The following is a 25,281-nucleotide window of genomic DNA, read 5'->3' on the forward strand; positions in this document are numbered from 1 at the left end:
TTGAAATCACGATTTCGATATCACGATTTTGGACTATTTTTGCTTAATTGTGCGCCCTACCACACACACTTACACACTCACACAACACAACACTCACACAGAACACAGCACAACACAAAACATACACACAACACAGCACAACACAAAACACACAGCACACACACACCCATGTGACTGCACCTTACGCACTCCCAGATCTCCACACCAAGAATTGCTTGCACTATGTGACGTTGCACCTCCAAATATGCTGCTAAACTGCTGCTACATGACCACTGGACTACAATGGACTATGCTGGACTGCACTGTGTGTAGTACAGCATACATAGCCTTGACTATTTTGTATTTATTTATTTATTTATTATTATTATTATTATAATTATTATTATTGTTATGTTTCATTATTATGTCTTTTATTTCTTCCCATATACTGTATGTGTGTTAAATGTTAAATGTTAAATGTTAATTGTTCTTTATTACTCTAATCACTTACTGTTCATAGTTTGTCACTGGTCCATCACGGTCACTCGCCAATGTTAAATGCTCAGTATTTGTATTACTTCATCACTTTACTGTTATTGGTCCATCACTGTTACTTGTCCTGTCTTGTACTTTGATGTCAGTCTGTAAATGTCAGTCCGGTGAATGTCTATGTCCTTCAAAGTATATAGAGAGAAATGTAATTTCAATTTCCTTGTATGACCTGTGCAGATGAAGAAACAGACAATATAAAAGCTGACTTGACTGATAATGTAAAGACCTTTTTCGTAGACACACCACCAGGAGGAGCAGTCACATGGTCAGGAGGAGGAGGAGCTACCACAATATCAGGAAGCACGGTCCTATCCTCAGCAAGAGGAGACAAAGCAGAACTTGTTTACACAAGCATTTCTAGACAGTCTCTGGCTTCACCATCAGGACAAGGAGACGCACAACCTAAAAAAGTTATACAAACAGGAAGATGACTTGCAAAACCAGAAGACCTACACCCTGAGGAGGAGGAGGAGAAGGAGGAGGCAAACTTAAACTACAAGGAGAAGAGATCATCAAACTATCAGGTAGGAGGATGTTTTCTGCTGACACAGTAGCCTACTGATGCAGGGTTTCCCCCAGCGCTTAACAGTTGAAGTGGAGTGTTGACAACAAAGATCTAACTACTTGGACAGGTCCCCTGGGAAGATAAAGGCTGCTTTCCATTTCTGCCCACTCACACTTCACTCCCACTTTACTTTGTTTCACATTTCTCTGTCGTTGCCCCTTCCCCTAGGTCTTACATGTATCTGGACTCCCCTAGACTCTCACATGCAACCACCAAATCAAGTATCAGAGTCATAAAAGAGTGGAAGTGGTAGTGACAAGGCAGGGAGGACCAAATATTTTGCTTTGCAAATGTTATTATCTCTAAAGTTACTTTACAGAAGTTATAAGCTCTTTACTGGAGGTGGTGGTAATTAATACCAGAAAGTAGACTACAGGAGACTTGGTGTAAGGACAACAAACAGAAGCTTTATTTTTTTCACTGATGCACCAATGGAGAAACACAGCTTCACAAACAATGCAGCAAATATTTCTAAATTACACAAAAGTATACAAACTATATACACTTCAAGACCAGGGGCAGGTCCCCATGGGACTGCCCCAAAATGAATATTCAACAAGAAGTTTCTTGAGAGTTTATTTGTTACCAACATTTAGACTAGTGTTTCTCAATAGGGGCAGTACAGCCCCCTCAGGGGTGTTGAACAGCTCTAGGGGGGTGTTGAGAAGGATACAGATGAGAGGGGGCAGTACTTTTTTTTCAAACATTTCTTTATTGAACTTTTCTTATTTTACAGCTCACAACCCACAACCACCTCAAACCCAAGGCACACACACAAAAGCAAAATGCAAGTAACAGTAAATGTAAAAAAACTAAAACAGAAAACATAATAATCATCCCAAAAACAAAAATTCCCATTCAAATACCTACTGTCTCCCAGTCCTCTACTCTAATATTATTACTTTTAAGAAAATCATAAAACACATACCACATTTTCCAAATCTAATTTCCCCTTTAAAGTATAATTGATTCTTTCTAGAGCAAAATAAAAACAAATTCCCTTCACCCATTGCCCCAACACACACTGCTCCTCTGACTTCCACTGTCTAATCAAACAGCGCTTGGCCTCCAAAAGACAGACATTCAGGAGGCGTTGCACATCGCCTGAGGGGGCAGAGAGAGTCCTCCGGGAATATGTGTAATAAGCATAGTAGGCTTAAGAGCTGAGGGGGAAGGACTTAGACGCCATTTTGGGGGCATTAGTCCATTACATTTTTGATAATAAGGGGGTCATTGTCAGTCTTATGATGATGTCAAAGCGACGTTGTGGGGGTTGTAATAAGGACAAGGGGGCTTTCCTCAACAAAAAAGTTGAGAACCACTGATTTAATTAGACCATGGCATTTCCTGCCACATCAATTAGGAGCAGAGATGGAGACAAGCACAACAGGAGGCCATCTAAAATGCAGAGGATGGGTTCTCACCTGGGGGTGGTAGACTGGCTGTCTGCCCCCCATGGATAAGAATTAACATTCATAGTGGCCAAAAGGTTCTTAGCATTTGTTTGAGGGGCAGATATGGCTTAAGATGGCCAACAACTACAAATGGGATTCGCATACCAAAAGAAAAGAGATAAAACAACTCTGAACCTTCAAATAAAACACATAAAGAACTTTAAAGTTTCAAATGGATCACATTTCTCGGTTACTTTCAGTGGGGAGGGGGTCGTGTCATATTTCATATGAAAGTGGGGAACAGCCAGTCATGACAATCAGGCACCCGTGTCTCTGTTACCAGCTTACTCCCAAAGCATTACACTTTGTTGACATTTTCATCCATAGCGACTTAAAGTTATCTTAAGCACAGGGTATTGGGATATATCGCGGACTATTCAGCCTGGGAGAAATATACATTGATCGAGGCAAGGGGTCTTTTCAGCGATAAAAGAGGGGGCGTGGTGGCTGTTTGGGTACTTCATCTGCCGCTATCCCCCACTTACAGTGTGTGTCCTCCAACTGAAGGACGAGTCTAAACCATTGACAATTATGATCAGTAGTTTTCCTATTGGTAAGCCTAATACTGTTGATAACACTGACTTGGGTTCAAGGCATGTGAAGATGACTTTACTCCCTCCCCCACCTTCCTCTCTTGCTCTTTCAAAGGAGTGCATCCCTCCCAATCTCACAGATTCCCTCCTGTCGCAGCTCTCCCCAAATGACGTCACCACATCTTTAACATGGTCCACCTCGGCACTCACTGTCAGGTAGGCACATCTTTCAAATACAGTAGGGTCTGATGGTCATCTATGGTGTGATACTATTCTGCCCTACGAAGGCAAAGTGCAGTAACTGCATGTGAAGTAAATTTGATAGAGAAATACAAAGAGCATAGTAAGGGTAGTGTGTAACTGAGGGTTTGTTATTTCAGGCCAGGTGGGCATTGTCACTGGGTCACGAACACATCTGGAGACAATTAACTGAGGAATGTCATGAGGGGAACTAAAGGGGGGAGGTTCGCTGACCAGAGTGATACCTAACACCTAATTCTCATTTGGGCATTGGCCAAGCCTAAGGGCCATTTCCTGGCTCCACTTTTGGGGGATACATAGCCTATTGTCCAAAGTAGGGCGCACACACACACACGACCTGGATCATGTGGTAGATTTTGGGTGATACTCAAAGACAAAAAACATAATAAACGAAATAAGCAGGCCTATATGTTGGATGAGTTTGCGGCTCTAAGGGGCCTAAAGGAAACTTCTATTTGTGGTTTTGAGCAGGCCCTGGGCCACTCACGCAGCTGTGAGCTGTGGATACCTTCAGGACTGGGTGCTCATAGCAAACATTCCAGAGTACCCGTTTGTCAAACAACTATCTGGCCTGTCATCTGGGCTGGCGGTCCCCTTCCTTGAGCCACTATGGGTCCTCTGGGGGACCGCAGGGCCTAAGAGCTGAGGCAGGGAGAAAATACGGGTAACTATATCAGCCTCAGACAACGCCACCAACTAAAGAATCAGGAGTATTAGTGTATCTTGACCCCTGTGGATCCACAAACATAAAGGACTAATAGAGTGATAGCTAGTTCACCATTAGTATCAGTACTACAGGGAAAGAGGATCACAAAACCATATGCACACACATATGCACAAGGTATGTGCACACACTTGCACACACTCAGAATGTATTGTATGTCACCCACACAGAATTCCACTAATATAAATCTGTCCAAGGGTACAGTACGCAAAAAGACGACACTGGTGCCGGTCCGTATATGTTACCGGTTCAGGTATGATTCTTGTGGATTGTATGTTGTTGGCGTGTGCCGGTATGTGCAAATGTTCAAATGATACCATGACATTGTACGCCACGTACCAGGAGTGAAGGCCTAACTCGAGGTGGAGCAATACCACTTATGGTTGCATATTTTTAATGCTAAAGATAGGACAGAAATCCTCCATTGTGAACTTCCTCAAATACCCCAAGACGTCATAGTGTGGGGGGGTTCCGTAGGGTATTTATTATGGCGCTTTGCCAACTGGACTCCAGATCACTTTGCGAACGATACCTCACGTACCTGAAGCAAGCTGTTCTCGGGTTGGCCAACTCTTCACTCTTGGTACGCTGGTGGCTGTTAGCAAGAACTTTGAAGACAATAAACTCAACAACAACGACTGCTGAAACACTGTGTGGGCTGAAATTCTTCCAAAACGTGACGACGGGACCGGGCCTTGAGCCGCCCAGAATAGGGGGCCTGAGGGGCTCGAATTTCGGCAGAAATCCACTTCAATCATCACGGCAAGGGGGTTCTTCGAAAGGACTGGCGTGTTCTCTTCTGACAAACCACTATCTTCATCTTCTGAATCTGACAAACCATAATGGTCCAAACGTGTCCTGTTTTAGAGATATTGATATGTCAAATGTCCAGTTACTACAATATCCAACCTAATACCACTTTGAAGGACTTTTTCTCAGTTAATATACTGTAATATAATGTAATGTTTTGTTTGCAGGCCTCTGTCTGACAAGTGCCCTGGTACCAAGTCTGTCCAGGTGAGTCCACTGTACACACAACACCCCCGTTTTTGTAATAGGGTGTTTCTCCCAAGCATATTGCTTTTAACCCCTTAGCGCAGCACTATGGCTCTCTGTAATGTCATAGCAATGTTGTTATGATGTAGTTAAAGGGACACTGTGCAGGAAATGGTCAAAAAAGGTACTGCAACTATGCTGCTTATTTAAATTGGGCTGCCTATGGGACACCTAAGTCACGCCCTTCTACTTCCGATCCATGGGGCTGGAGCTCTCAAAATTTTGAATGAGAGTTAATGGAGCGAGTCAAGCTAAATCCTCATCCCGTTTGGCATGTGCTCCGGATTTCACATATGATGACAGTGAATTTGAAAGGTTTGGATTTGCGTCGTAAGACCACTCATTTTCGACACGCAAGAAACGTTATTTTAGCTTTTGTGCAAAGCTGTTACACAGACTACACGTGCGCCTCGCATATCTGACGTGAACCGAGGCACAGCCAACCCTACCGCTGCACTGCGGCTTAAGTGGCTGCACGTCGGACATGCGACGTCTGTTGTGTAGTCCAAATAATTGTATATTTTTGCACACACACAACTCAAAAATCGCTTGCCAAGTGAAGTCAACAAGCACACCATTGGTTGTTATTAATTCTGAGGCACAGCATATGTGTGATCGACGGGGAAATGCGAGGTGGATCGGAAAATAGCTTTGATCAGTCCATTACAGCCCAGTCAAAAGTTTTTGCGTTGCCAGCCCCTCAAGCCGCCCGGAAGGGGTGGAGACTTAGGTGCCCCATTGCCAAATTTGATCTTTACATGAAAGCTTACTAAGTATTAAACAAATATTTTCTAGTATTGTCCAAGTACAGTCATTTTTGCAGCTAAAAATGGTTATTTTTGGAAATTCAAAATGGCGGACCATGGAGAAGATCCCCCTTTTCATGTATGAAAAGTGCAATTTTTTCAGTCATAATGAATACTTAGAATTTTATGGTGGTGGCAAGTGTGGTAGATTTTAGGTGATGCTCTAAGACAAAAAACATAATAAAGAAATAAGCAGGCATGTGTGTTGGATGAGTATGCAGCTCCTAGGGGCCTAAAGGATACTTCCATTTGTGGTTTTGAGCAGGCCCTGGGCCGCTCATGTAGCCGTGAACTTTGGATACCCTCTGGACTGGGTGCTCATACCAGCATTCCAGAGTATACGTTTATGTTTAGAATAGGAACCTTTTGTCAAACAACTGTCTGGCCTGTCGTTTGGGCTGGCGGTCCCCCTCCTTGAACTACTATGGGTCCTCTGGGGGACCGCAGGGCCTAAGAGCCGAGGCGGGGAGAGAGTACAGATAGCTATATCTGCCTCAGATAGCGCCAGCACCTAAAGAATCAAGAGTACTAGTGTTTCTTGACCCCTGTGGGTCCACAAACATCAAGGACTAATAGAATAATAGTTAATTCACTATTAGAATCAGTGATACAGGGAAAGAGGATCACAAGACCACATGCACACGCGTATACACAAGGCATATGCACACACTTGCACATACTCATACATGTGTTCAGACTATGTTGTGTGTCACCCGCATGGAATTCCACTAATATAAATTAGTCCAAGGGTACGGTACACAAAAGGCAACACGGGTGCCGGTCCATATATTGTGCTGGTCCACGTAATTCCTGTGGATTGTATGTTGTTGGTGTGTGCAGGTATGTGCAAGTGTTCAAATGACACCATGACATTGTATGCCACGTACCAGGGGTGAAGGCCTAACTCGAGGCGGAGCAATACCACATATGGTTGCATATTTGTAATGCTAAAGATAGGACAGAAATCCCAAGACGTCATAGTGTGGGGGGTTCCATAGAGTATATATTCTGGTGCTTTGCCAACTGGACTTCAGATCACTTTGCGAACGATACTTCACGCATCTGAAGCAAGCTGTTCTCGGGTTGGCCAACTCTTCACTCTTGGTACGCTGGTGGCTGTTAGCAAGATCTTTGAAGACAATAAACTCAACAACAACGATTGCTGAAACACTGTGTGGGCTGAAATTATTCCAAAACGCGGCAACGGGCCCGGGCTCTGAGCCACCCCACTTAGGGGGCCTGAGGGGCTCAATTTACTGCGAAAAACCTAATCATAAGTATTCCTGAAAAAGGTAACATTAATGAATGGGAAGCATGAATTCTGGAAATAAACAACTAAAAATCTCACACAGTGTCCCTTTAAACATTTTCAGCTAATGAATAGGGTCGCCGGAGACCCCAGCTGCAGTAAGAGGCTACACTGTGAATTCTTTTTCAGCTGCATAATGACTAGTCATGTCACAGAATTTTCCTTCACATCTCCAATATATTTCTTTGTATTCTCCTTATATGTTCTGGATATATTCTTTGTCTCTGTACAGTATGTTGTCATACAGTATATTTATTGTTTAACTGCATTTGAGGGTTTGTGGGTTAGGAATATAGAAATGTGCAGATGAAGGAATATAGATAGTGTATGAAGCTCCTTGTTGCAATACAGGGAGTGAATATGGGCAATAGACATAATTACCGCAACGCGGCCTTAGTTGACTGTTACAATGTATGGATCTGATTCAATGGTACAGCAGTAGAAATTGGTGAGTAGGTCTCGTGGTAGCTGGGCCTACTTATTGTCCACAGGAAATATAGCCTTTGGGCCCCCTTTTTTGCAATTGCCGAGGTGTTGGTGGTCCATGACAGGTCCCAGGCCCGTCACTAGGTTTGAGAGACAGGGGGGGCTTAGCCCCAGAGGAAGAAAGTGCGCCGAAATTTTTTCAGCTCACCTGCTAAGGTTTTATCCTGCACACTGTCCATTCTATCAACAAACTTGAATACATTGTTTCAGTCATCCGACCTTCTTCATGTTGTGTTAAAGTTTGTTGGTGGAATTGACAGTATGCAGGATTTCTTTACACTTGAATGACAACCCCACTGGGATAATATCCTACGCACCTGCCCACCTACGGAGGTGTGCAAAAGCATCTTCTTGAACAATTATTTTAAGAGCACCATACCGATTTTTAAACACTAGTTACAGTGATTTTTTTTTTTTAATTCACATTTTAATGAACATTCCTTATATGTAAGCTAAACAAAACTTTTCAAAATGTTTCAACTGTTTCAAGTTAAAATGATTAGATAAAAATGCAGAGAGCATAATTTACACAAGGACTAGGAACTTTAGGAGTTATTAACTGCGCATCTCCAGGAGAAGCAGTGGTCAGGAAGAGATTCATTCAAACAAGTTCCTTACTTGGAAAACTATGCATCTCCGGCAGATATTTGGTCATTTTTACTCCATTAGTAGCTATTTTGATCAGTTCATGTGTGTTTTCAAACTGTTGAGACAAATATAAAAGCTCAACTATAATTTCAAGACAATGTCAAATTGATTTATTACACGGGTATTGTGAGCGAAAATTGATACTTTGGGTCTGAAGATTTCGTCCGTGTAAGTAATTACACTTTTCTCGAGGTGTTGTTAGTCACAAAGCACAATCCTCTACCTGTTTCCCCCCCCGCATAACATATTGCTGTGCACCCTGCTTTTATTGCTGTGCAGTAGGATATAAGTGGCATTAAACAATAAATAAGCAAACAGGAACTTGTATTCAGATTAACTTGCCTTCTTGGTGGTTCGTATACAGTGCTTCACTGCTGTTGTTTTTGGAAAAATGTAAAAAACAAAAAAAGTTTTTTTTTTTTTTTCTTTTGTGCAAAATCGTTTCAGGGGGGGCTAATACTAATGTAGGGGGGGCTAAAGCCCCCCTAAAATAGGCCTTGACAGGTCCTGGCTGATATGCACACACAGGAATCTGAAACTTATTTAATACACTTTATTAAAACTTTATTTAAACAGGTATTTAAAGCTTATCTATGGCAAAAAAAAGGAAACGTGCTGGTGAAGCTCTCCGTGGCGGTTGCCCTCCTCGTGGTGGTGGACGCGGTCCTCGTGGCGGTGGACGCGGTCCTCGTGGTGGTGGACGCGGTCCTCGTGGCGGTGGTCCCCCGCGTGACGGCTATGGTTTCCCTGGCCGTGGCAGCGGTCCTCACTTCCCGCCACACCATGGAGGAGGCTGGGTGGAGCATGACTGTTGGATGGGGCCACAAAGCGATGGACACGAGCAGAACTTTTCACACGGACCCCTGGGCGACTATGGAATGCAGCGGGAGTTCTACCCTGATTCCAGACAAATGCTTCATGGGCCCGACCCACAGTTCTACAAGGATGACTTTTCGCACTTGGACAATCGTGGCTCTCGTCGGAGCAGGCCGTTTCGCCCGGCCAGAGCAAGGGGCCGCCGAGCTGCTCCACGGGGTCACCCTGTTGAGACTGTGGGCCACTCATGTAGGGCGGAGGATGGTAGCATGCCTGCGGAGCAAATGGTTGCCAGTGTTGATTCGGATGACCGTACCGTTACCACTGCCACCATCCGTGCATCTGTCGAAGGGGATGGTAGTGAACAGCACAAGGTGGTTGAGAAAGATGGATCTCCGTCTGCCGATGTGGTGACTTGCTGTCAGGTAACGGGTCCTAAATCTTCTCTCTGCCAGGTTAAACTCAAAAACAAGACCAGTTTCAACATCTCTAGTCTTTTGAATGTCATGATGAATGAGAACCTTAACAGGCATGTGATAGAAAATCAAACCAACTTCACAAAGTACACAATGAAGTAGTATTCCCATGTGTGCCCTAGTCTATGATGATGATGATTATCCCAAAAATGTCACCACATGTATTTTACTCCTAAAGCGACGTACACAGACAAAGCTAGCTTTTCGCTTGCTCGCCTACTCGCCACTCTTTCACGGAACGTTCGCTGAAAGTTCCCGCGGCTTTAACTGCCAATGAACAGGCGAGAAGTACCGAACTCTGCATTCCATTTGGTTACTCTCTCACTCGCCTCGCTCGAAGATAAAATATTTTCAACTTGGGATCCGCCCACATTGCATCACTTGTACAGTACTCGCCTGCGAGTCTCGCTGGAACACATCGACATTCTATTGACTTCATTTGCTGAGCGAGTAACTAGTAGCGACGTGTGTGTACGGCCCTTTAGACCTCCCTAATGACAAAACATTGTCTTTTTTTATTTAATATTAATCAAAGTTAAATTGTATAGTCTGTCACAGTAGTAGACTTCTATGTATTCAGCAACACTGCCTCGTTTGATTTTGTCCTGCCCTTTCTGAGATTCTGTCCATTGTAATGGGGCCATGGTCTGTTTACATTTAAAAAATAAAACCTTAAAATACTAATCTTAAAATAAAATTCTACATCTTCAGACCCATTTAAACACAGCATCCTTATGTCTGTAATGTGTTGAGATGATAAAAAAGTAAACAAACAATGCCCCATTAGAGTGGACAGAATCTTCGAAATAGCTGAGCAAACATTGTGTTGCCAGGTGACAAGGCAAGGGTAGCACAAACCCCAAACGGCATGTTAAAATGATCTGGAATTCTGCTTTAATCTCTTACTCATTCTTTTTAGGAGGTGAATACCTCCCCCCGAAAAACACAATCTAGATAGCAACATGACTCATGACCAACTCGAAGAAATACTGTAGATACAGGTATTGAAAGGTGACATTGGTGAGGCTTGCAGAATTGGCCAAAACAGGTTGCTTACACCTGTCTGAAGAGATGTGCCTCTGCTCTGCTCTCTTGCCCCTGCATGAAGGTGGGAGACCCTGTAGGTGCTGCTGCTGCTGCTGATCATTCCTCATCGTCTGCTCATTTGGAGCCCCCGTGTGCACCCACATCTGTCCCCGTCGCAGAGGCCGCCTCCTCAAACACGCAGGCCAAGGGACCGGACTCACTGCTAGCCAAGACCACAGCTGCCAAGAAGTACACTTCTTTTACTTGGCTCCTTGAAGATGCGTCCTGCTTTTGCAGTGTGACTGTTGTGTGACTGCTGCTCTAAGCACGGAAATCTTGTCATGATCAGGCTTTCCTTAAAATGCCTGGTGTGTGTGAATGTGCGCGATATGTTTGGATGCATGATTTCTGTTTCTAGGTGTGTATGATGATCTTCACGCTTACCTGTTTGTATGTGTGCAGGCTTCCGCCAGGGCATTTTGCAGGAGTCATTGCCTTCGTTGGGGTGAGTAAGAGATGTGTTTGAGGCACATTAGGAATTGCATGTATATGACTTAAGCAGAGGTGGAAAGAGTACAGAAAATGTGTACTCAAGTAAAAGTATCTTTACTTTGCCTAAATTCTACTCAAGTACAAGTAAAAGTACCTATCTAAAAATCTACTCAAGTAAGGGTAAAAAGTACTTCACTTAAAATGTAATTTGATTAAAAGTTACTTAGTTACTTTTAATTAGCTTTCCTCTTGAGAATGTCATGTTTATTTTTCTTGAATATCGTCCTCCATAACCTCTATCTCTTGCTTGGCACCAGCCATCATCCAATACATTGATACAAGATAGTAAAATAGTGGAAATGCTGTGTGCCATCCTGCACAATCTTTCATTTCCGGCGGATTGTGGCATTGTTGTGCATGGCATTTTGTCTCTCAGTCATTTTTTTACTCAGTACTCAGGCCAGGTTCCAGTGTAATTGGTAAAGTACTTGGGTCAAAATGTAGTAAAAGTAAGTAAAAGTAAAAGTATTAATTTAAAAAATTACTTAAAAAGTACAAAGTATTCATAAAAGCTACTCAAGTACAATACTTGAGTAAAAGTAATTAGTTACTTTCCACCAGAGCATGTTGTGGAAGAGTTTAAGTCGGCTCCCTCATACACCCCAAAGGATGCAGTTGTCAATCAAGTTCAGTTGTACTAGATCAGAATGAAAACGGTTCAATTCATTGTTGATAAAGACTGTTCGCCCAGGTTGCAGAAGTAGTTAATTAAGACTACACTAAAATAATTGTAGTAATACACCAAGATCCAGCAATACACCCAGTGCATACGTATGATGTGAATCTACAGCAAAATGACCATCATGTTACAAAGAGTTGATCAACCTGACGAGTTGCCGTAAGGTGCGTATTGGTAGAGCTCCCCAAAGCAAGTCTTGGCTGGAGCCTTGAGTTCTCCTCTTTTATTCACTCTTGCTATATACTCTTATCGGGCAATCGTCAATTTCTCTTAGCTAATCACAAGCGAGCCGCCACCATGCGTCACCCTCTTTTAGCCAATCGGCGTCCACCTGTGATGTCATGTTGCCCATTAAACATTGGTGGATTTTGCCTTAACTTAACCTTTGCCTTTATTTAAATATAAATATTCTTCCTATCTTCTTATTTTATTTTGGATTATTAGGTGCTTTTCAATGTTCCAAAACCTTAGTCTGGGTCTTTGATAGCCTGATTATGATCGACTTTCAAATCTCTTCGAGACTTTGTCTGACCAAGAGCACAACAATTAACATTTCCCAAATAGTCCACGGGCCAGGTGAGATGTCGGTACCACTCAGAGGGGCAAAGGTTGCTTATATTTTTTGAAAAGATACATGTCTGAAGTTAACATTTTTGTATGATAACCTTTCTGGAGGTACAGCCAAGTTAGGGTTACCAGCCGTTAAAGTAACACCCCCCCATCAAAAATAAAGGTTTTTAAGGGTGCCTGTCTTTCTACTGGCCCTTGTTTAAGACCTATAGGGATGGTTAATTTTGTTATGTGTGGTATCGTTGCGAAGGGGAGACTCTGAGCTTTCATCCGACACCTTTCGAGAACATTTTGGTTAAGTATAGCCCTCCCTGCAGCTCTTCAAACATTTACTCAGACAGATTTTATTCCATTTTCGCCAATATCATCTCTTGTCTTTTCATACTGTGGCATCAGGGAGCATCAGAAAGACCTATTTTGAACTCTAAAATACTGTCTCGGGTATCAGGAATCTGAAAATGTATCCTTTCACTATGTTATCCCAGTGTTAGGGGGTGATTTTCAGTCTTGTCTCAGACATGCCACTTTTTTGTTGCTGTTTTTTTGCGTGCTAATGTCTTGTATAGTCAAGAGGCAAGGCCTTTTTGAGACATTCTGCAGTTGGTTTCCTAGCTTGTTATATATCATCAGGGAAGCCGACGGGGGGGGGGGGGGGGGGGGGGGGGGTGTCCCGGGCCCAGGGAGAGACGGGGCCCAGAATTGGATCCTCACTACATTGTATGTATTCAATTTGGGGTCCTTTCAGATGTCTTTGTCCCGGGCCCAACCAAGGCTGTCAGCGGCCTTGTATATCATATGAAAGCTTGGATTGTATAGCATACAGATATGACCATGTATTTGCATAGTAACCTATTTGCATAGCAACGGTTGCCAATTTGTTGTTATGACTGAAACTTCATTATATGTCCAAAATACCTCAAGAAGTTTCAACCTTGAAGAGGAATTTGAGTGGTAACCGTAATATATCTAACTCCCACTCCACTTTTCTTTTTTACACCGCACTGTACATGACCCCACACTATTCTATCAGTTCCATGTAGTGGTAAACTGGCAACGCTTCTAGGGCCATTCTGCAATTGGTTATCATAGCTCATTATACACCATATTAAAGCTTGGAGTTTGCAGTGTATGGGATATTATGATATATTTGCTGTACCTATTTGCCTAGCAACACAGGTAAAGCATTTTCCTTACCAACCAGCATCAATGATACAGTTTCTCAGCGATAACATGGTGTTATGATACGTGAATCCTGACAACTTGTCCTAATATCAGTGTTGTGATGCAATACATCAAGAGGTTATATACAACATCTGCTGCATATGTGATAATGGCCCATTTGATGTTAGTCTTCCAACCGAAATCATAGCAAATGTGTGAGAAATACAATAGGCCTTTAAACATATCGTGTCAACTTTTGTAGACATATTGTGTCATGTTAAATATGACTTAAAAATGTTCGGTTACTACATGTCAGACCTACATGTATCTTAATTTTACATGTGCTTAGCAGCAGAGATGGGAAAAGAGTTGAAGTTGTACTCAAGTGAGCGTAGGCCTATCTTTCTTAAATCTTACTCGAGGGGTAAGTAAAAGTGATGTACTCATCCAAAATCTGCTCAAGTAAAGGTAAAGTACTGAAAAGTAAAGTACTGAACTTAAAATGTAATTTGATGAAAAATAGTTCCTTGTTACTTTCAATTAGATGTCCTCTAGAGGCATAGGCCTCTTTTTTGGTCTTTTATGGCTCATTTTGTGACAGGAAAGAGGTGGCAGCCTGGTGCCCTATCTAGCAACGGTCCATGCCTAGTCCTTTTGAGATGCTCTTCATTTAATGGCTTTGTTTAGTCAATAATGACACATCTGGTGTTCCCAGACAGGCCCTCTTGCAGGAAAACCAGCAGGTCTATCATCTACAAACCTAAAGGCCAACTTCGGTCTTGGGTAGTGGTTTGAACAGGCAGCAGGGCTTTGTTGCATCTGGTATTGAAGACCTAGACTGTATCAGAGGTGTCATGATTTATAGCAAAATGTAAAAACTCTCTGTGATATAACACTTGAAGATCATGAAGAAGTTGAACATATTGCAAAGGAAGAGTGAGGGACAATACCATCAGAAAAGTGCAAAAAGCTCATTGATGAATGCAAAACATGTTTGGAAGCCGTCATTGTCATTGTGCACCCAAATACTACTGGTGAGGACTGTATACTGACCATTCAGAAGACAAAAATATAATTTTAGCAGAGGGTGTTTTCTTGGCACACGTTGGACCCCTTTGTACAAATCAAGCATCATTACAATGCCCCAGTCTACTTGAACATTGTTGCAGGCAGTTAAATGGCTTCTTATGGCAAAAGGGGTAGGCTACAGCCCAGTACCCAGCCCAGTACCAGCCCAGCAAGGTGTACCTAAGTAGCAGGTAAGTGTACATCTTCTTTGTGTATGCATTTTTTCTTTCTAACGTGGTATGTAGTATACAGTATACAGTTTTATGCATAAGTCAGTATACAGGTGGGATTTCAACCTGCAACCCTCTGATCTGATGTCCATCTCCTGAACCACTACGCCACAACTGCCCCATGTGCTGTTACAGTATGTGTAACATGGCTGTTATGTAACTGTATGAATGCCACAGTTGGTCCTATTCTCTTCATTTACAGTGCATGTGCAGGGAGTAGTATTCAGTGTGATATGAGGTTCTATGATATTGTGACATTAGCACATGTAGAGTAGCAGGGCAATAACAAACCCATTACATCTACTGTGACTACCAGGTTCATAGAGTTCAATGCTCAGCATGGTCTCCTATTGTAATGCACTGTACTCTACTGAACTATACTCTACTGTACCATACAGTACTCTACTCTACTTCACTCTACTCCATTGTTCATTACTGCTGCTTGGGTCTAGGGATGGGTCTCAGTGTATGCCTGGAAAGTGAGCTGCAGTAGCTCAGTTGGTACACCAACACATGTGAATACAGTACATGTATGCATGTTGCTTCATCGGTGGCATGGTGTAGTAGTTGTTGCAGCAGTATGAAGTTCAGAACTCGTGCTATCTTTGCAAAGCTCTGATGACATTGTACCCCACTCTTCCTTTGCAAACCTCTTCATGATCTTCACCTCAAATCAAGTGTTCTTGCGGAGGGTTTTTAAATGTTGCTGTAAATCATGATACATGTGGTACGACCAAGGCCTCCAGGAGGAGAGAAGTGCCGCAAACTCTCGAGTTAAATAAACAAGTTTTTAATGTGACAACGTTGTCACATTAAAATCTTGTTTATTTAACTCGAGAGTGTGCAGCACTTCTCTCCTCCTGCAAGTGTGCAACTGCACTCAGGACCCACCAGGTTAGTGGGGGGATTAATTAACCAGTGCTCTCCACCATCCTCTTCCATGACTGAGGCACCCCAATTATGGTACCGTCCCGCTGCACTGCTCCCTTTCGGATGCCCTTTGGGGGCTGCCCCCTTGCATGGGTGAGGCATGAAGGCAATTTTGTTGTGTGTCGTGTGCACAGTGTGTTGTGGAGTGCTGTGTCACAATGTGAATGGGTGTAGGAGTTAACTAGTTGGGCTTTCACTTCACTTTCACATGACTACTAAAAAGGGACAAGTTAAGGGATGAGTTTATGTTGTGTTTTTCACACAATTGCTATGATTTCAGTTGCAAGACTAATATCAAAGGGGACATTATCACATATATTTCTGGTTAACCTCTGGGCGCATATCAACATTGATTTTAGGACAAGTAGTCAGGATTCAGACACCATATAACACAATGAAATCACTGAGCTAAACTATATCATTGATACTGGTTATGGAAAATTATTTGCCTAGTTAACATTGCTCTGCAAACAGGTACACCAAATATGATAATATCTGAATATGCTACCCACTCCAAGCTTTCATATGGTATATAACAAGCTATGACAACCAACTGCAAAATGCACCTAGAGGTATTGCTTCCTGAACGTTAGAAAATGGCAAAACTGTGTTTTGAAAAAAATACCATGTCTCATACAAGACTGAAAATCGCCCCCTAAACATGGGATAACATACTGCAAGGATACATTTTCCGATTCCTGATACTCAAGACAATATTGTAGAGTTTAAAATAGGTCTTTCTGAAGCTCCCTGATGCCACAGTATGAAACGACAAGAGATGATATTGAAAAAATGGAAAAAAATGTGTCTGAGTAAATGTTTGAAGCGCTGCAGGGAGGGCTATACTTAACCAAAATGTTCTCAAAAGGTGTCGGATGAAAGCTCAGAGTCTCCCCTTTGCAACGATACCACACATAACAAAATTAACCATCCCTATATGTCTTAAACAAGGGCCAGTAGAAAGACAGGCACCCATCTTAAAAACCTTTATTTTTGATGGGGGGTGTTTCTTTAACGGATGATAACCCTAACTTGGCTGTACTTCCAGAAGGGTTATCATACAAAAATGTTAACTTCAGACATGTATCTTTTCAAAAAATATAAGCAACCTTTGCCCCTCTGAGTGGTACCGACATCTCACCTGGCCCGTGGACTAAAACGGCTTTTGCCAATGCCGGGGTGGCCATTATAACTATCGGGACATTTCCCGGCCCAAAATTTTGGGTGTGGCCCGTTGGACCATGAGGAAATATTTTTGAATTCAGTATTTTTCTCACTTGGGTTATTCTAAATGCAATGATCACTTGTAGGTCTAGTCTGTTTAAATATTCACCATGACAGCGTAGCCACCGGCAGCACCACAGCAGATTATTAAGGTGCAACCATCTAGGTGCCAAAGAGTTCCTGGGCAGGCGCGGCGAAATGCGCGAAGAAAGGTGCACTTTCTGTAAATCTGTGTGTAGCTTAATAATAGCCAAATTAAATGCATCCCTTTCTACTACCTCTACCACAACAGAAGTCAGCAAAAATGAGGAGTCAGAAACGTATAGGAACAGGACATTGTATGGGTTATAATTCAACTCATCTTTACTTTCTTAAAATAATATTTTAAGTTCGTGGCAATTGACGTTATTTGGAAGCGACTTGAGAGCCCAGACATGGCGCGAGCACTGGGGAACCGCCGTGGCGTGTGCTTAACCCGATCTGTATTCTTGAAGAACAGCAAACAAGCGATTAAAACGGGAAAGAGAGTGAGAGAGAGAGAGAGAGACGAAATGATGAAGCAAAGCGCAGGTAGGATAAAAGAAAGCAAAGGTGAAGTGACAGCTCATGCCATTACTCCCTTCCAAGCATTGCATGGAATGCCTCGCGATAAACAATCTGAATGGTTTGTAATGAACCTTTTGAAAGCTTCAGTTAGTTTGCAAACGTCGGAGAGAATTAGGATGTTACTTGACGCAACTCACAATCAGCTCGGAAATGTTGGGTTTACATAGAAAGAGGTTCACGCTTTCTAGCAGTCCAAAACTAAAAACCAATGTGCCTATACCTTGGAGGCATGACGCGTCGACAAGTTTTGAATTAATAATGGCCACATTTAGTAGCATGACAGCAGCGCGCAGGTGAATAGGCTCAATAAAAAGTCCAGTAGCACAAGTAATAGGATGAGGATCAACGACAATCTTGGCATGCATGTTTGCAAATGAAATGTGAATAAAACGTTTGGTGACAGTTGCGACGAGAATGTGAGAGGGGGGATAAATTGATATTATATCTCAGCGGGCGTTACTACTAACTTCACGGCTGTGTGCGTCCAAGAATAGGCCTACGCTCAAGCAAGGCTACAAATGCAGGGTGACTTCTTGCTGCTATCGGTCTTTTGTAGAATCTAGGCAACCCGACATCGAACAGCTTTGCGCATCAAAGGCGTGTCGTCATTGTTTTTTTCCAAGTCAACAGTATTTGTCAACTGTTCTTGGCAACGAAGCAATGATTTGGATAGGCCTTCTGTTCATATTACTGTAAAAGTAGCATTCATTAAAATGACCATATTATGGGTAGCCTATTTTAAAAGAAATACATTTTAATAAGAATAAAAAAAAACATGTATTGGGGATATCAATTGTTATTGAATCTGAAATTCATTTTGCATCCCTGAACAAGACTCGTTTAAGTAAGGACAAGACATAGCCTACATATGTGGGCCTACCACGGGAATATTGCACATTAGTACCATGCATGTGGAGCATCAGACAAACAGAACATGGAGCCTGACTCCACAGTAAACCACACTCACATCCACAGATACATGCAAGTTGTTGAGAACTTTTTGTCAAATAACTCATGTTCAAATACAAATATAGCTTTTATTTATTTTTTGTCATAGCCTATTTGTTTCAATTTAAATTAGCCTAGACTTTTAAAGTTAATGTTTTCTGTTAACTTGACAACATACTATACTTTAACATGAGTCCAATAAAATGCATTGTGAGCGATTTTCCATATCAAAGTGGCCTAGATGTGAATTAAAATCCTGGCCTGATTACAGGGCCCACTCCGGGCCTGGCCTTTGCCGTATTTGCGGGAACTCAGAAAGTACTTGCATTGCTCCTGACCTGACTGGTAGCATCGCTAAAGCTGTTGCGTCACTAGGAGGGCACGGCCTGGCTAGGTATTTTATGCATTTTCCAAAGCTTTAGGCTTGTGTATCATTTTTACTCTTGTCCCTCTAGTATGTGAGGCACATTAAAGATGGATCCCACTTACATATTTTGTCATACACAACACTTGTCCCATATAGTCACTGTTTCCCAAAAACGTCTTTATTACAAGCTAACTAACTTCTGTATGTGCCTTGTCACACCTATTGTGTATGTGGCAATTGTATTGGCAGCAAAAATTGCACCAGACATGAGACACAGACAAATGTATCCAGGCAGTAGAAAGAGGTTTGTCATTTAATGTGAAAGAGAAGAAAGAGAATATTACAGATAGTGTTATCAAAGGAGACTAGATAAATAACCCTAATTAAAGGCAGATGAAATTAAAACCGGTTTTAATTTCTCAGAGCTCAAGAGAGTCCTTTAGCACATGCCTTCAGCAATACAGGTGCAGGTGTGAGGCAGGAAATGTGATAAAGATGAAAGTTCAGAAAACACTGCACACTGCTTCCTGATCTGTTTTCTTATTCTATTTGTTGAAGCGAACTACGTTGTTTGCTTCAAGAAATAAAATGATAAAAAAGCAACAATGCAAGGATGCAAGTCAACATCAGGTGACATTAGTTTTAGAGATGTGATTAATGTGCTATAGGTTGTCGCATACAGTCTATGATCACACAACAAGGATCACTATCCTGTATAAACTATTGTATGTTCAATTTCAAAATCTGTGATGTTTGTGTGGAAGAATTTCAGTCAATATTGATATCACCGTATTTTAGTCGATATCTCTGTTAAAGACAAATTCATTGTGCTAAACAGTTCACAATCTTGGGTCCCTTCAGCAGTTCGAGTGGAGGTTCATAGAGAAACACACAGTAGTGTTCTGCATAAGTGTTAGTTAGCAAGTCTGCTTTGTGCTCGCAATGGCTCAAGTGGAGGGGAATGCATTGCGCTTAGTGGAACCTACCTTTTGGCTTTATAGACAAGTGACAAAAATATTATTTCAAATCAATATGAAATTTGATATGGTTTGACTGCAACACCTTTCCGAAGACAAAAATGTACATGTACATGTACCTGTAAATGTACATGTACCTGTACATGTACATGTAAAAAGGTACATCATCTTGTAAATGTTAACAAGAATAACCATTAAAATAAGAAAAATAGTACAATAACAAAAACAACATAAATAACACACAAATGTGTAATGAACAAGGTATAGTCATTCGGTAATTTTCCACGAAATGCCAGATGTCAGGAACAGGACAAACAAGGAACCAAGTGCGTTCATGAAACCCAGAGGGGCCTTTATTGATTAGGGAAAGGGGAGTGGGAAATGAAGGGTTCCAGGTTCTGAGGGTTCTGGGGGTTCGATGGTTCCAAGGGTTTCGGGGCCCCAGGGGTGTCAAGAGTTCCAGGTGTCCCAGGTGCTGTGTTTGTGCTCCCCCGGGAAGTGAGCAGTGAACGCGGGAGCTAGAGTGTACGGAAGTCCTGGGGGAAAACACACACAACAGCGGGTGAAAACAGGGCAGTGTAACAGTTCAAGGAAAATCCAGGACGAAAGTGCAAAGCATAGGGCAGGTCAAAATTACGGGGGTTGGAGAGCAGTCAGAGATCTGGGGACTGAAGCCAGGTTGATATCCAGGGCAGGAGAGTAAACAGAGTCGGGTCAAAAGGCAGGTTGAGATTCCGGGGTGAGAGCAGAGTAGAGCATTGGTGGGTCCAGGTACAGGATACAGAGAAGACCAGGGGTAGAGCCCAGCAGACCAGAGGCAGCACTGTCTTCACAGACAGGCAGGGTGACTGAGCCAGCCATGGATGTGGCTTCAGAGGTAACGTCAACCACAAGGACAAAGCCAGTTGCAAGACCGGCATCAAGCAGATCAGGGATACTGCCGTCAAGCAGTTAAGCAGTTCAGGGGGGGCGGAATCAGGCAGATCAGAGGGGCCGGCGTCAGGTGCGGCAGGCAGTTCAGGGGGGCCGGCAGCAGGCGGCTCAGAAAGATCAGAAGGACCAGTGCCAGGCGGGTCAGATAGATCAGGGGGACCGAAATCAAGAGCTCTGGTGTCAGAAGGGTCCGGAGGGACTGGAGGGTCCGGAAGGACCGGAAGGCTGGCCTCTGGAGGGTCCGCATCAAGCGGAGCAATCTTGTCCAGCTCTGCCTCAGACCAAGTCCTTCGGCATGACGTCATCCTCCTCCTTTTCAGCCGGTGCCTGGTCAGGTGGTGCAATGTCGTTCTCCTTGGGGTCAGAAGGTGCGACCACCATCCGGTCTGGGTCAGACAGGGTTAACCGGCTTGGGGTCAGGTGGGGTAACCGCCTCGGGGTCAGTTGGTCCCTCTGGCGGCTCAGGGTCAGGTGGCCCCTATGGTGGCTCGGGGTCTTCAGGGATAGAACCGGCAACAGGCGAGGCAGAACTGGCGGGGGGGCCGGAATCAAGACAGGCAGCCGGAGCGAAGACGTTCGCATCGGGGGTCTCATCTGGGGCATCGTCGTTGGGGGTCCCGGCCAGAGTCATATTGTCATGGGTCTAGGTCGGAGCGACATCTTCTGGGGTTCCAGCAGGAGTGTCAAGGGTCTCGGACGGAGCCACGTCATGTGGGGTCTCAGCCGGAGCAGGGGTCTTGGCCTGAGCGGGGGTCTCGGCCACAGCGGGGGTCTCTGCCGAAGTGGGGGTCTCCGCCGGAGCGGGGGTCTCGACCAGAACGGTGTCCTCGTGGGTCTTGGCGTCAGGGGTAGGCATCTCCGGTAGGCAGGACAGAAAAGGGTCCGACACATGGCGGTCAATTCTGGACTGGAAAAGGGGAGCATAGCGCTCAAGCGAAGCTCCCCACCCAGGTGGACAAGCAATCGTCGGGAAGGCTGGCCGGGGCTGGACAGGAGGGCAGGCTGGCTGGGGCAGAACCCACAACAGGCGGGACAGAGGGGGCAGAACCGGCAACAGGGGGTCCCTCAAATGTAGCTGGGCCGACTGGCGTCTCAGCGGCGTCCGCGTCGGGCTCTGGGTCAGGCGTGGCATCAGGCCCCGCGTCTGGGTTTGGTGAGTTGGCCAAGGCTGCTTTCTCCTCCACTGCCAGCAGAGCTTGCAGTGGCTGCATCAGAAGCTCCATGCTTCTCTTTAGATCTGGGAGGTCAAACTGGTGGAGCCATGGTTTCTGCTTTAGGGTGTTGAGAATAGTTCTTGCAGCCACCAGCTGTCTCTTGGTACTTGCCAAGGGGTTGAGGTGTGGAGCAACTTCTTCCTCAGGTCGAGGAAGTCCTCCAAATGTTTCAGACAGGTTGGGAAGTCTGGGGCTGGAGACGGAGGAAACTGGTCTGGAGTGTTGGGTCTAGAGCATCAGGTTTGTGAGTGTCCCAATCATCTGGGTCAGCTGCTGCTGTTGTCGCTGAAGTTCTTGTTGATGTTGATGGCCCAGATACAATGTCGGCAGAACACCTCCCATTTCGCACGGTCCAGGCGGTCCAGGGCTGGTGGTTTATGCGCTGGTTCCATGGTGGTCAGACCATAATGTCAGGAACAGGACAAACGAGTAACCAAGTGCGTTCATGAACCCCAGAGGGGTTTTTATTGATTAGGGAAAGGGGATTGGGAAATGAGAAGGGTTCCAGGTTTGGAGGGTTCTGGGGGTTCCGGAGTTCCAAGGGTTCCAGGGGTTTTGGGGGTTTCGGGGCTCCAGTGGTCTCAAGGGTTCCAGGGGTCCCAAGTGCTGAGTGTGCTCCCCGGAGAACTGAGAAGTGAACACGGGAGCTGGAGGGTTCGGAAGTTCTGAGGGAAAACGTGCACACAACAGCGGGTGAAAACAGGGCAGCGGGTACAGTTAAAGGAAAATCCAGGACGAAAGCGCAAAGCAGAGGGCAGGTCAAAATTACTGGGGTTGGAGAGCAGTCAGAGATCCGGGGAATGAAGGCAGACCATGGAGCTAGTATAAGAACTGGAGAGAGTGAATAAGTCCCGCCTCCAGTCATTCCAATGGGAAATGCTAGGCTAGTGAATTCAGCCAAAATTGAACATTTTATACAGCTTTCAAAATGGAGTCATTTCCGCCGACAGTTTACTCAGCCAATTACGTGCCACGTTATGGACTGATTTACGGTCGACCAGAAAGCTATATGGAAGACGGGCATTGGATACATGGAGGTGCCCAACCACAGACACTAAACTCGCGTACCCACCAATCATCATTGAGCGAAGTGGATGTCGGCTAACCAGCCAAATCCTGCCCCCCTGGGTCTGACAGAGGGCGATGTATGCAGAACATGGTAATGGGTGAATGATCTGCTCCACTTTCCCTCATTTACTCCCCAGATGCACGGCAGAGTAGAGACAGGTGAAGGTGATTAGGCAAAGCAGAGAGTAGAGTGGAGCAGATGATTAGAACCAATTGAGAGTGGTTATCAGGTAGAGAGAGAAAACAGAGAGACAGAGACAGAACCAGATAAAAAGACAGAGACTCAGACAGATACACACAGAGAGAGAGAAAGAAATAAGTGTCAAGAGCTCAAAGAAGGATGCCAGAGAGCGAAAAGAGGGTAGATTAATAAAGAGGATTCCAACCCTGCCCACCTAATACAAAAGAGTGTGCTCAAATTGGGTCTCCGAAGGGGGCGTCAAAAATCGTATAAGAGAGGAAGATATGTCAAACCCCGCCCACCCAATGCAAAGGAGTGTGCTCAAAAATTGGTCTCCTAAGGGGACGTTGTCTCTCTTACCTCTTCTCTTTTTGTGGTGTTTGCACAAGACGTGCGCTACCGCCATCTGCAGCGCTAAGGGGACTAATTCTCAACCTCAAGACTTCGAAGGTCTCCTAAAGGGCGTTCACCCGACATCACATGGACACCAGAAAAGAACTAGAATGAAATATCTCTCTCTATAAGATCTCCACAAGTTTTCCTCGACACAGTTGGTAAAAAAAATACACTGGCCTAATGGCACAAATGCTGCTACCAACCAGAGATGTATAAAGTACTGGAGAAAAGTAGTGGAGTAGAAGTACCAGTATCATCTTGTCAAATGACTTGAGTAAAAGTCAAAAGTAACCTTTCCATACCTTACTCAAGTAGAAGGACAAAAGTATTCAAAATGTGTTGTACTTAAGTAAAGCAAGTAGAAGTATTGCAAGTTTTGCTACTTGAGTGAAAAGTAGAAGTAGAAGTAAAAGTACTGCATTAAAAAAAGATGGGGTAAAACAAGTCAGTCAAAAGTTTGAAAACCATTTGGTTTATTAGAGCTCTGTACAATAAGTCTCTTATGAAGTGCAAATACCATTATTGTTTGTTATTAAAACAGCTTTGTAACACATGTTCAGTTTTTAAGAAAACGTAGGGCAGTAGTTTTACTGCTTAAAACAGTGCTTCCAACCAGCTCGTTGTGCTTCAAGTATTATTTAAAAAAAAACAAAAGTCAGAAGTGCACATAAAAAAATGATCAAATAAATTAAAATATCAAATAATGAATTCTCTTTTTGTCCCTCAAAGGAGAACATTGAATCTAAATAGGGCCAGGGATGGCAGCCGTCATCCTCCTCCTCCTCGCCGAAATGTGAGGTGGTTGGTGTCGTTGATGTTGATGGCGATACCTCGTCTACCTCAGCCATCTTGCCAACATGCCAGTGTCAATGCCAACTGAGCGTCACTGACCGCGCCAAAAGACATGCACGAGAATGCGATCTGCTTTTATTTCCCTACCATTGCATCGCCCACTGACCGTGAACACGTTCCATCATATCTGGTGATGACAGAGCCATCTAGCGCTCGGGCATAGAAACGAGTAACGAGTAACGAAAGCAGCACATGAAAAATATATCGGAGTAAAATTATTTGTTTCATCAGAAAAATGTAGTGCAGTAAAGGTACAAGTATGAGGGAAAAATATTACTCAAAAAAGTACAGATACTGCAGTTTAGTACTTAAGTACAGTACTTTGTTACTTTTACTTCGTTACTATACATCTCTGCTACCAACTCTGTGGTCTCTTCACTCGTGCACTTACGCACACACATAGTACTTCTAATTCTTAAGAAATGGTTAGTCATTTATCTTGTGTTATGTTTTTTGTGTCCTTTATCCCATCATGGCAATGGTTTTGTTATTATATACGATATCTTAATTCTAATCATCTTCCTTTACAACGTCAACTCTCGTCCAAGGACTGCAGATGAAAAATACCCTTATGGTTATCATTTGATTCAATTGTATGCTATACAAACTGCATGTTCTATATGATATACATTAT

At 43.7% G+C, this 25,281-nt stretch overlaps 1 protein-coding gene across 1 annotated transcript in view; it reads left to right on the forward strand.

The window, feature by feature from the left end:
- The first annotated feature begins 868 nt into the window (after positions 1-868).
- Positions 869-25,281, forward strand: part of LOC134441676 (proteoglycan 4-like) — a 49,849-nt gene continuing 25,436 nt past the window's right edge. Inside the window, exons 1-6 of the mRNA XM_063192070.1 lie at positions 869-1,055; positions 3,199-3,299; positions 5,046-5,085; positions 8,950-9,614; positions 10,774-10,940; positions 11,154-11,196. Coding sequence (XP_063048140.1) covers positions 8,967-9,614; positions 10,774-10,940; positions 11,154-11,196 — 858 coding nt within the window. The 5' untranslated portion in view covers positions 869-1,055; positions 3,199-3,299; positions 5,046-5,085; positions 8,950-8,966. The remainder of the gene's footprint in view (positions 1,056-3,198; positions 3,300-5,045; positions 5,086-8,949; positions 9,615-10,773; positions 10,941-11,153; positions 11,197-25,281) is intronic.

Source organism: Engraulis encrasicolus, chromosome 24 (genome assembly GCF_034702125.1).
Source record: "Engraulis encrasicolus isolate BLACKSEA-1 chromosome 24, IST_EnEncr_1.0, whole genome shotgun sequence".
In the NCBI taxonomy this organism is placed as follows: domain Eukaryota; kingdom Metazoa; phylum Chordata; class Actinopteri; order Clupeiformes; family Engraulidae; genus Engraulis; species Engraulis encrasicolus.